Genomic DNA, 12,781 nt, shown 5'->3' with positions numbered 1-12,781 from the left:
AAATCAAAATACTGAGAAAATCGCCTTTAAAGTTGTCCAAACGAAGTTCTTAGCAATGCATATATTACTAATCAAAAATTACTTTTAATATATTTATGGTAGGAAATTTACAAAATATCTTCATGGAACATGATCTTTACTTAATATCCTAATGATTTTTGGCATAAAAGAAAAATCGATAATTTTGACCCATACAATGTTTTTTTGTCTATTGCTACAAATATAACCCAGTGACTTAAGACTGGTTTTGTGGTCCAGGGTCACATTTGTTATTTGTTACTGATATAGGTGTTCGGTCATGCATATACAGGTCACAACCCTTCCATGTCTTTTCCTGGTATTCTCATGCGGATAACAAGTTAAATTAACCTTGTTTACTTTTTCATCTGGTCATGATGTGTGAAATTACATTAGCTCCCCATCCAGCTTCCATTATAAGATTAGATTATTTACTGTAAACATGTTTTCTCCACACACTGAGGGATGTGTTGAAATTATTGTGGTAATCGACAGCATGCCACAGGTAGACATCAGGGCGAAAACAACGTCATATTCCTAAAATATTCCTCACGTTGCACTTTTTCAGTGTCTGAGTTGCTGTATTTAATAGATACTGCCTCTGTTTTATAATTCTATTAATTCATGAACACTAAGCTATTTCAAGTCATTGCCTGCTTGAATGATCATACTGGCAAGTGGGAGGAGAGATAGCATATGGCCCAGTCCTCCCACAATGCTAATTAAGAGTACAATGTTAGGAGAAGTTTGAACTAATTCCTTTCCAGCAATCTTCTGCAGTCAACATGTTTAATTGTATTTCATCACAAAAAGTGAGAATTTAAGTTTTTCAGTATTGAAAAATGACAGTTTGTCTGTCAGTTTGTCTTAATTTTTGCTGTTTTTTGCCCTTTCCTTTTAATTAATGTTTTATTGTACTTAAATTATTTTCATTTCCCCCCCAAAATGATCTGCCATCATTTACTCACCCTCATGTCATATCAAACGTATATGTATTTGTTTTGTTTTTTTCTGCTGAACACAAAAGATGATATTTTGAAAAATGTCTCTGTGTTTTTGTGTATACAAGGAAAGTCAATGTTGATTTGGACCCCATTAACTTTTATTGAATGCAGAAAACATTCTTCAAAATATCTTTTGAGGTTTCAGAGCCCAAAAAGGAAAGCATCTAATGAAAACTGACAAACTAAGAAAAGAAACCAAAGATGATTGTGGCAAGAGCTGTGTGCTTGCTTGCTAATGTAGAGCTAATACACTGTAGATGAATGCTCATCTCATCATCTCTTCCATTGTTTTCACTCACTAATAGACCTTGAAATCTAAAACCATTATGAAACTGCATGTGTGGATTAAATTGTAAACAACACTAGTTATGAACAAATAACCTAGAGTTTATAATTGCTGAATCTGATGTGCCAGCACCATGTCACACCTGTTTTACCATCCATGTTCTCTTTACATGCATCTTTTAACATGTTCATGAATGTAGCCAAAGCTCTGTGTAAACATACCTGCGTCCCACATTTTTTGAATCTCAAGGTAAAGAAATACTCTGTGACATTCTTTCTCTTTGTTTCAGGATTTACAGATGGATTATGAGCAGGAATCCCCTGAAGGCTCCATCCTGGGAGGAAATAAGTAAGTTTTCAGCACAGTTGCAAATTAAATAAAAATTAAGGCAATAAAAATTAAATCCACCTTATAGAGCATAAGTAACATAAAACTTCAATAGCATAAAACTTAAATAACAAAATGTATAAAAAAATGTAAATTAATTTAAAATAATTTTCTGTATATTTTTATATACATGTTATATCTTTTTATGCACTCTGCGGTATCTTTATAGAGCCCTAGAGTCTGAAAACCGCGGGTTTGAGGAAACACTGCATCATCATGTTGTCAGCTTGATGCATTGTATGTTAAGCTGTGTATGTTTTTGTTTCCCTGTATTCATGAGAGAGTTCATTCAGAGGTAAAGACACATGCAGGGTTTGTTCATGATGTGTGTGTGTGTGTTTGTCTATACACCCATTTATCTCACACCTGACATTGCTGTCTCACTAGTGTGGCTCTTTATGTTCCAGGTAGCTTGTGTGGGATCTATATGACTGTTGTTCGTTTATAATGCGCACACCCTGTGCCTTGTTGACAGTTTTTGCCATATAGTGAACAGAAGGTCGAGTACACCAGATGGAGTGGCAGTGAAACCATTCCCTCTGTGTTTGTGTGAGTGCCTGTGCTTGTTCTCAGAGGTGTTGCTCTCAGCTCTCGTCAACAGATGGGTCCCGAGCACTTTCGAGAGACACCCCCTCAGCATCACAATTCACCGTATATGAGCTCTCATCCGCTCCCATTCAGTCATTTTCATGCACGGATGCAGAAATCAGCCTCTGTATGGTTAATGATGGACTCCTTAGCTTAAATAGTGGAATAGTATTGTCAAGATAAATGGTCCAGGTGCCTGTGCTCTTTTGGTTATTGAATGCAATGAAATGAGAAGGCCACTCTTGCCTCCAAGGTAGAAATATAGCTATTTAATGACACATAACACATGTTGCAGTATTTATTTATTTATTTTTGGTTATTTTTTATTCATTTAATTTTTCTGATCATGGTTGTGCTTTATTGTAAATATGGCTAAAGTGCACTCTGCTTTATGAAAATAAATATAGCATACAATAGGCACACAATTTTTTTTTATTTTTTATTAAGCATCATCCCTCTGCTGGAAGATATGGTTTCTAACATGAAAACAATAGGAGTATTTATTCTATGCTATAATTTATGAATCATATATGTTATATTATGTAGTTTTAGTGCAGGTGAAATGTTGTATTGCATTCTACAGTGTTGCAACATTCACTTCAAGAACATTTTTATAATGACAGATACACCATTGATCCATTATACTGCCACCTATAGATGTGGAGGAGACATCATGCAAACATTTTTTGTGTAACTGATACCTTTGTAGAAATACTGGATTCACAGATGTATTTGTCAACCATTATTGATTTTTTTTTTTTTCTAAAAGTGCCTGATAATAAGTTGAACCCACTTTATGTAGAATCAAACAAATGTTTCTAGGTTCTAAAATACTAATATGACTGGAGTCTTCTCCAGTTGAGTGTACATTTTAAAAATATTTTTCAAAAGTTCTACTTTTTTAAAATTGGTAGAAAACTTTAAGAAACAAATACAGTGTACCTTAAATGTAGTGAAAGATTAATTAGCTAGGAATCACAGAAAGAACTCTGTGTTCGGCTTTATCTTTATGGAGAAATCCATCATTGTATTTTCTCTTGCACATGGTGCACAGAAATTAAATTTTCACATCTAAAATTTTGTAAGAACTGCATAATGTGCAACATTTTTCTGTTTCATATCTCTTGTCATTTATGGCCTCGTTCAAACAGCAGCAGAATACGATTGTCAGTCCTGTATTTGAGTCCTTAATACGGTTCCGTTCACACACAGTATGGTTATTTACGGGTGTGACAACCGCATTCTGTAACCGAACTCACACATGTAAATTTTAAGGACTCACAACCGCATTCTCGGAACACACGCGCTGTGTGAACGGAAGAGGACTGGACAACTAGTTGTCTGTCACGTCATACAGTGCGAGAGAGAGCCGTTCTGCAGCATGAATGCAGGTCTACCGCATGTTACGTGTTTTCATGTGTGTTTTCGGTAACTTACAGAGATGGAGAAGTGAGCTGCGTGTCTGTCATCTAAAATTTTTAGATCCAGTCAGTTTTCTACCGAAGCCACTCCCGTCAGTTATTGTGTTCTGCAACTCAAATACTCCGCTCTCCACCCAAATTTAAAGGGGTCATATGATGCTGCTAAAAAGAACATTATTTTGTGTATTTGGTGTAATGAAATGTGTTTAAAAACATTATTTTCCACATACTGTACATTATTGTTTCTCCTCTATGCCCCACCTTTCTGAAACGCGTAGATTTTTTGGTTATTTTTTATTCATTTAATTTTTCTGATCATGGTTGTGCTTTATTGTAAATATGGCTAAAGTGCACTCTGCTTTATGAAAATAAATATAGCATACAATAGGCACACAATTTTTTTTTATTTTTTATTAAGCATCATCCCTCTGCTGGAAGATATGGTTTCTAACATGAAAACAATAGGAGTATTTATTCTATGCTATAATTTATGAATCATATATGTTATATTATGTAGTTTTAGTGCAGGTGAAATGTTGTATTGCATTCTACAGTGTTGCAACATTCACTTCAAGAACATTTTTATAATGACAGATACACCATTGATCCATTATACTGCCACCTATAGATGTGGAGGAGACATCATGCAAACATTTTTTGTGTAACTGATACCTTTGTAGAAATACTGGATTCCCAGATGTATTTGTCAACCATTATTGATTTTTTTTTTTCTTTCTAAAAGTGCCTGATAATAAGTTGAACCCACTTTATGTAGAATCAAACAAATGTTTCTAGGTTCTAAAATACTAATATGACTGGAGTCTTCTCCAGTTGAGTGTACATTTTAAAAATATTTTTCAAAAGTTCTACTTTTTTAAAATTGGTAGAAAACTTTAAGAAACAAATACAGTGTACCTTAAATGTAGTGAAAGATTAATTAGCTAGGAATCACAGAAAGAACTCTGTGTTCGGCTTTATCTTTATGGAGAAATCCATCATTGTATTTTCTCTTGCACATGGTGCACAGAAATTAAATTTTCACATCTAAAATTTTGTAAGAACTGCATAATGTGCAACATTTTTCTGTTTCATATCTCTTGTCATTTATGGCCACGTTCAAACAGCAGCAGAATACGATTGTCAGTCCTGTATTTGAGTCCTTAATACGGTTCCGTTCACACACAGTATGGTTATTTATGGGTGTGACAACCGCATTCTGTAACCGAACTCACACATGTAAATTTTAAGGACTCACAACCGCATTCTCGGAACACACGCGCTGTGTGAACGGAAGAGGACTGGACAACTAGTTGTCTGTCACGTCATACAGTGCGAGAGAGAGCCGTTCTGCAGCATGAATGCAGGTCTACCGCATGTTACGTGTTTTCATGTGTGTTTTCGGTAACTTACAGAGATGGAGAAGTGAGCTGCGTGTCTGTCATCTAAAATTTTTAGATCCAGTCAGTTTTCTACCGAAGCCACTCCCGTCAGTTATTGTGTTCTGCAACTCAAATACTCCGCTCTCCACCCAAATTTAAAGGGGTCATATGATGCTGCTAAAAAGAACATTATTTTGTGTATTTGGTGTAATGAAATGTGTTTAAAAACATTATTTTCCACATACTGTACATTATTGTTTCTCCTCTATGCCCCACCTTTCTGAAACGCGTAGATTTTTACAAAGCTCATTGGTCTGAAAAGCGAGGTGTGCTCTGATTGGCCAGCTATCCAGTGCGTTGTGATTGGCCGAATACCTCAAGCGTGTGACGGAAATGTTACGCCCATACCATATTGTGATGCCCTGTCCGGCCAGCGCGTAACATAAAACCATGTCTGCATTTGTGATCGGAGAAATGACAAACAACAAGTGCTACTCTACACTGCCCAAAAAACTCGCGTTTGAATCGTCAGTGGCAAATTCTTTAAATATAAAAAACGTACTTACAGTCTGTCGCTATGGTTACTGGTAAGGAATATGGGTTTGACTCCCGTTGCACGTTTATACAGACAGTATTCTAAACACAACAGTAAGCTGCTGTGTGAATGAGACATTTCGAGACTCACACCTGTAAAGAAAATGCAGTTGTCAATCCCAAAAATTGACAGTGTGAACGTAGCCCATGTCTGTTCAATGATGTTCCGCCAGTCAAAAAATGATGTTCCGCCAGTCAAATTTCATAGTTCATGTATATTGTTGATATAGGATCTTTATAGACCTGATTTTGGTCTTTGTAAATCTTATAGTTTTCAAGAAATGTATGATTAAAGATGTTGATAGAATGTTAAGCCTTCAAAATGTAATCAAAGTAATGTCATAATATTTTCATGCTGAATTGCAATTGGATCTTTCTTGTACCTATTTACATACTGAATTATGATTGGTCAGTTATTCTTTGCATGCAACAGAATGAATACCAAGACGTGTCGTGTTTTTTCTGTTTCACTGACGCAGAAACAAAACCTAAAACTTCTGTTGCTGCCTTGCAGTAACTGGTATTTTCTTGAGGAAAAGTGAAGCCAGTTGTATCTACTGATTTTTATTTTATTTTAAATCCCTTTTAGTCCAGAAAATCTTTACTATTCAATAATTTAAGTGCAGTGTAGATAAACAACTTTGGAACAGAGGTTCCAGACAGTCGGAAGCAGACATTCTCTTAAAATTTTACAACTAAACATTGAACTGTTTCCCAGTGTCACCGGAGACAAATTAGCAGTAAATTCTTGTTTATTTAGCCTCAAATCAATGAATGCTAATGGATCCCTAGATGTGTTATAAAACTGTTCATCATGTGTTTTCACTTGTGCTTTGCCGTGAAAGACTCATCTGTTACGTACCATCTCTCATTTGATGAATTTTTTTTTACAGGAGCCTCTTGAAATCTGTTGAAGAAGAGCTGCACCAGAGGTATGATGCCGTTGCTTTGTGTCCTTCACTCCTTTGCTCTTTCATAGCTTTTTTTTCCCTTTGGCTTCCTCTCTCTCTCTATCTTTCCATCTTTTTGCTGCTCTGTCAAACTCTACTCGTACATCTCTCTCTCTCTCTCTCTCTCTCACTCTCTCTCTCTCTCTCTGCATAGCTGGTTTTTCATCTGATCAATATTTGATGTGACCTAACCTTGCCCTTTTGTGCTTGTCCAAGTGGAACCAAAGGCTGATTTGCTTGGCAGTGCTGTGTTGGAGATCTGTGTTATTTTTGCCACAGTATTAGTTTTCCATTCCTCAGGGGGAAATTAACCAGTTAGTCCCTCTAAATGAAATTTCCTCCAGATGCATGTCTAGATTGGTCTTTGGGATTGTTCTGTTATTAATTCACACATTCACACTGTTTTAAGTGGCCACCTTTAAAGGGTGAGACAAAGAGTCTAGTTAGTGCATATTTACATAGAATTACAGTGAAAAACTACTCAGAAAGCCCTGTGTGAACGACCCATTAACCTTTTATCTTACCTTTGGGAAGTCGAGCAAAGTGTTGCTTCAAATTGATAATCTTCATTGAATGAGCGCCGCAACCTTCTCAATCCTCATTAGGGGGCATAAGGCTCATTTGGAGGATGATGATGAGGGTGAAGATGATGGAGATGATCATCATGATGATGAATTGCAACAGTAAGTTCATCTGATTCTATAGCCAATCTCTTCCTGCTGCTCTAAAGGTTAAAACACTTAAAGATCACGATGCACTGGCAACTTTTTGGCATGAATTCAAGTGCCTGTGCCTTTTTTCATCGTCCTTTGTGACACTTGAATATTTTGACTTCTCTTTTGATTCAAATACTGTTTTCAATGTCCTCTGAAAATGTTGCCAGTATATCATGACCTTGTAGTTCCATGGGAATCATTCTTTCATCTGTTTTCTTTTTGCTAGACACACCATCTCTTTTCTTCTTTATTTAGCAATGCAATGTCTAGCAGGCGTTTTAGAATATTGTGGTTTACACATTTTTCCGGGTTCAAATGCAAGTTCAAATCCATGAAACTGAGCCCTCTTTTAGTGATGCTGACAAGCTTTCTTCTACATTTAAAGGAATAGATCACTCAAAAATTAAAATGTTGTCATTATTTTTTCATCCTCCTGTTTCATAACAGCATACAGGTTTGAATTAACACGAGGCTGAATAAACAATAAAAGCATTTTCATTATAGGGTGAATTATTCCTGGTGCATTTGATTGCATGTTTGTTTGTTGTCTGTTTCCTGTCCTATATTGTACCCCTGTTGGTCCAGTGTCAGATGAAACCAATCCCAGAGGTCTATTAACATCCTGTTAATGCTCTCAAATTATGTTTGTTAGTTGTAGCATGATTAGCATTGTGACTCATCTAATTGAATTTCTGATTGGTTTCAGCACTAAAAGCTCCACTATGAGGCCCACGTTCCCCCCACCACTTCCTCCCAAGGTAAGTATTAAAAAAAAAGTTTTATGGTATAAAAATGTTTTTTAATAAACTGTTTTAGTGTTAAAAAAGTTACACTACCTTTCGAAGGTTTAGAGTCAGTTCGATTTTTTATTACTTTTATTCAGCATGGATGCATTAAATTGATTAAAAGTGACAGTAAAGACTTTTACTGGAAATTGTTCATTTAAAATAAGCTTTTGAAATTGATTCATCAAAGAACCCTGAAAAAAATCGGACTTTCCAGAAAAATTAAGAACAAATGTTTTCAACTGATAACAATAAATATTTCTTGCGTAGCAAATCAGCATATTAGAAGGATTTCATGTGACACTGAAGACTGGAGTAATGGCTGCTGAAAATTCAGCTTTGCATCACATGAATAAATTACATTTTAAACTATATTCAAATAGAAAACAGTTATTTTAAATTGTGATAATATTTCACAGTATTACTGTTTTTACTGTATTTTTAATCAAATAAATTCAGCTTTGGTGAGCATAACAGACTTCTTTCAACAACATTAGAAAATCTTGCCATCCCTAAACTTTGAATGGTAGAGTCTTTAGGTGGTGTTTTGATGTTTTGAACAACCAAGTCCTTCTTTTGCCTTGAAACAAGCTTATTGGAAATCAGTATACAGCTTCTACAGTTTTTTTTACATCCTCTTTTTTTTTTAGTAATCACAGTATTGATCTGACGGAAGTCGGTAGCATGCTGCTAATTTTGTTCTGCCGTTTCCAGCCAAAGTCCAGTCCCGGACCACATCAAAGCCCCTCTGGTGATCATGACGGTAACCAGGGCACTATAAAGCACTGCCTGGGGCCCGAAAGCCCATCTCGATCATCCATCAATGTGCCCCCTCGACCTCCACCTCCTCGACTGCCTGCAAACAAGCTCAGCAGTTTAGGTAACGAGACCAGTCGGGAAGAACATGGCCCTTGGGAAGCCCAGGGGGATGCTGGGATATGTAGTCAGTTCGACGAGAGGCTGCAGGTCTCATTTGATGAAGAGGAAGATCATGATGAGGAAGGAGACAGTAAGACAGGCTCTCCCCTTTAAACTTAGTTCAACCCCAGTCACTAAACCGGTCTCCAAACTATCCCATTGTTAGTTTCTTTAGTCAGCCCGTAGTGAGATTACATGTCATTCTTTCCTCTTGCCCTTTCTAAGAGAAATAGAGTCATTGGTGTTTACATGTGAAAATGTCACACACCCACTGGAAGACATCACGAGTCACCCACTCCACCCTTGTATTCTTTTCCTTGTCAAATTATTGTTCTCCTGTCAGTCATTGTTGCAATCATTGTTTTGATTTTCATTATGCTTGTCTAGTTTTTGTTGTGTCTTCTTAGTATGGTAGGTGCAAATTGCGATAGTAGCTTAGTAAATAATGCTGATAATGCTAAATTTCTTATGTGAATGTAGACAAAACGAACACTTTCTTTACACATGTGGCCTGTGTGCATCTTTTGTTGGATGCCTATGTAAAATTATAAAGTGTTTAAGATTTATGAAAAAACTAAAAATGTATGCTATATCTTTTCTTATCCACAGGCAATGGAATTAGCTCATCTGAACACTTGCCCTCAACAGAGAGACAGTCCACAATGCCCCCTGCTGTTTCTATACCAAAGGACAAGAAAGATTTTCCAGTATGGCTTCATTTTAGTGAATTCCAATATTGATTCTTGTAACACTTATGATTCCTGGATGAAGAATGTATGGCATGTTTGCGGAGTGCAGCGTTTTAAAAAAAATAATAATTTCATTTTAATACTGTTAGATCCCAGTTGTCTTAATTCACTGTTCACCTTTTAATGCGCATTAGTATATTTAGTGATAAGATCTTTGAATTAATTGAGTTATTATTGTTATTATTATTACATATAATTATATGAGTTGATTTTAATAAATGTATTTAAATAACTTTGATTAAATACATTTTATTATTGAGTTTATTATTAATAATAATATATTCTTGTTATTATTGTATTAATTTTTGTAAAATAAGTTAAAGATTTATTACATAATATTATTTATTACATGACATAATGATAAAAACAATATTACATATAATTATATTTTAATTTTAATGCAATATATTTATAGGTAGCAATAATAATAATATTATTAGATTTAATTATTTTGCATAATTAATATGTAAAAATATATATAATTGAAATATCTTATTATTATTAAATAGTGAAAATGGTTAAATTTAATTTGCATTCTTGTATTTTGTTTCAATTTTATGCATATTAATTAGTTTTTTCCCCCACAGAAACCAATCAGCAATGGTCTCCCTCCAACTCCAAAGGTTCATGTAAGTGGACATCATAGTTTTATTCAGTCATGCAGATCTATGGCACTGTATTGGAAATACACTTAATTACTTGCCATATATTTTTATTTACATTAATGTATGTTGCCTTTTTGATAGTGTTGTTTGTTTTCTTAAATATAAACCTTTTGAACAGTGGTTCATTTGGCTGCATCTGATTTATCCATTGTGTTGTATTTCCATGTCCAGATGGGAGCATGTTTCTCTAAAGTCTTCAATGGCTGCCCATTAAAGATACACTGCGCTACCTCATGGATCAACCCAGACACACGAGGTGAGTTTGTCATGATAATCTGGCTAATCTGAAATGGTAATACAGTGCACAGCATAAATGAGTACACCCCCTCTGAAACTTAACAAATTCAGCAATTAGTCTTTGCTTAGAAGACATGTTATGGTTTTTTTAGAGATATAATATTCCAGCAAGTCTGCTTGATCAGTTACCAAAGAAGAATGTTAAAATTATTCAAGAAAATACCATTTATCAAAGTGATAAAATGTTGTGTTGCAAAAATGAGTACACCCTCCTGAAAGTTACTAAATAAAACAAAACAAAAAATTCTGGTGTAACGTTAAGGCAAGTATTGATCAACAGGTAAGTATGTTGAACCAAAACTGTTAAAGGTAAGTCATTTCTTGATAATTAAGTGTTATATGGCCCACTGAATCATACTCGGACTTAATGCTGACAACAATGAAACCACTTGAGAGAGAACTGTCAGGAGATTTATTTCTTAGCATAAGAGAGGACAATGGTACAAGAGGAATACCAAATTATTGTTTTAAGTGTGAAAATATTGTCAAAGTAACACAGATATCAAAAACAATGGACTTGTGAAAAGGCCCCTGAAATAATCAGGTCTTCTCTTTAAGCTTTCATTTAGTGATGAGTGAGTTTTTGCTACATAAAGAGCATGAGAAACACTGTGAAAGTGTCTCAGAGCCGGCAAAAGCTGTGAAAAGAGTGACACTTTTATCTCACAGAGTAAGATGCAGCATGCAGAAGTGACATGCATGGTTGTTTATCCACACCAGAACTACCGACTGTAGCCAAAGCACAATAAACTCATTTAGCTTTTTCCAAGGCCCATATTTACAAAATATTGACTTCTGGGAATCCATACTCTGGTCTCATGAGACCAATTCAATCATTTCGGATCTAACAGCATCCAAAATGTTCTGGTGTTGCTAGAGGAGGAGTACAAAGAGAAGTGCCTGGTTCCCACAGTGGCATTCAGTGGTAATAAAGCTCTTCTATATAAATAAATACATCTTTTATATTTAATCAGATGGGGTGTACTCATTTATGCTGTGCACTGTATGTCCGTTATTGCATCCATTGATATTGTCTACTGAAGCATTTGCTGATACCACCTCTGAGTGTGTTTTGTTCTCCCCTGTTCATGTGTTTCAGACCAGTATCTGATATTTGGAGCAGAGGAAGGTATTTACACATTAAACCTTAATGAGCTGCACGAGACGTCCATGGAGCAGGTGTGATGTTACTTTTCAGACATTTTCAAACAAATGGTTTTCCTAAGTAGAAGCATTAATTTAAAAATGAAAAAGAAAAGTGTTTGGGAAAATCTCAGTTTGTGTGATGTATTTTTATATCCTTATATTGTGTGAGTGTAGCGTGCTTCTTCAGTCCGCCTTTTTGTCTTGTACTAAAGCTATTTTTGTGTCATTCTCAGCTTTTACCCAGGAGATGTACTTGGCTGTATGTCATGAGCAACAGCCTGCTATCAATATCCGGTAAGCTGTGCTTTAAAAAAATCAGGTTTAGCTTTTCAGATTACAAATTAGTCCGAGTGAGTTTCTTTTTTTTAATGATTGCTACAATTTTAGAATAAAATTTTAATTTTTGAGTCACACTTTACATTACAGAGTAGAACTGTTTGTAATGTGAAAATACTAGAATTGTTAACTATAGTAACATTTCATGTATGTAAAGTGTTACCTGACATAGTCCTGTATCCCTATTTTGAATAATGAGATTGTGTTTTGGCAGGAAAAGCATGTCATCTGTACTCTCACAGTCTGATGGGCCTATTTGAACATGCTCGACAAATGCAGAAGCTCCCTGTTGCCATACCAACACATAAATTGCCTGACAAAATAATCCCCAGGTAAATGTTCAGATCACTGTGTGGTGTCTGAATTTAAGGATATGACCAGTAGTCAAACTGTAAATATACGTTATTTTACATTTTTATTTGAATTTCAGGAAATTCACAATCTCCACTAAGATCCCTGAAACAAAAGGGTGTCAAAAGTGCTGTGTAGGTGAGCAGATCATTTACTTTCTGTATTTCTGAATTCAGTAATATATAGCTATA

At 35.3% G+C, this 12,781-nt stretch overlaps 1 protein-coding gene across 6 annotated transcripts in view; it reads left to right on the top strand.

Annotated features, from left to right (window-relative positions):
• LOC107555982 (mitogen-activated protein kinase kinase kinase kinase 3-like) overlaps positions 1-12,781 on the top strand; it is an 80,294-nt gene that overhangs the window by 63,486 nt on the left and 4,027 nt on the right. For 4 of the 6 annotated variants that reach the window (XM_016238985.1, XM_016238964.1, XM_016238956.1 and 1 more), the window contains 12 exons: positions 1,598-1,656; positions 6,571-6,609; positions 7,233-7,310; positions 8,050-8,101; positions 8,843-9,137; positions 9,656-9,753; positions 10,383-10,424; positions 10,632-10,716; positions 11,857-11,936; positions 12,137-12,197; positions 12,454-12,571; positions 12,670-12,728. In XM_016238985.1, the coding sequence (XP_016094471.1) occupies positions 1,598-1,656; positions 6,571-6,609; positions 7,233-7,310; positions 8,050-8,101; positions 8,843-9,137; positions 9,656-9,753; positions 10,383-10,424; positions 10,632-10,716; positions 11,857-11,936; positions 12,137-12,197; positions 12,454-12,571; positions 12,670-12,728 (1,066 nt within the window). The remainder of the gene's footprint in view (positions 1-1,597; positions 1,657-6,570; positions 6,610-7,232; positions 7,311-8,049; positions 8,102-8,842; positions 9,138-9,655; positions 9,754-10,382; positions 10,425-10,631; positions 10,717-11,856; positions 11,937-12,136; positions 12,198-12,453; positions 12,572-12,669; positions 12,729-12,781) is intronic. The other 2 variants (XM_016238977.1, XM_016238971.1) reach the window with 2 other exon arrangements.

This window comes from Sinocyclocheilus grahami, unplaced genomic scaffold, assembly GCF_001515645.1.
Source record: "Sinocyclocheilus grahami isolate Dianchi unplaced genomic scaffold, SAMN03320097.WGS_v1.1 scaffold20.1, whole genome shotgun sequence".
In the NCBI taxonomy this organism is placed as follows: Eukaryota; Metazoa; Chordata; class Actinopteri; order Cypriniformes; family Cyprinidae; genus Sinocyclocheilus; species Sinocyclocheilus grahami.
This window is presented reverse-complemented; position numbering and strand designations above follow the sequence as displayed.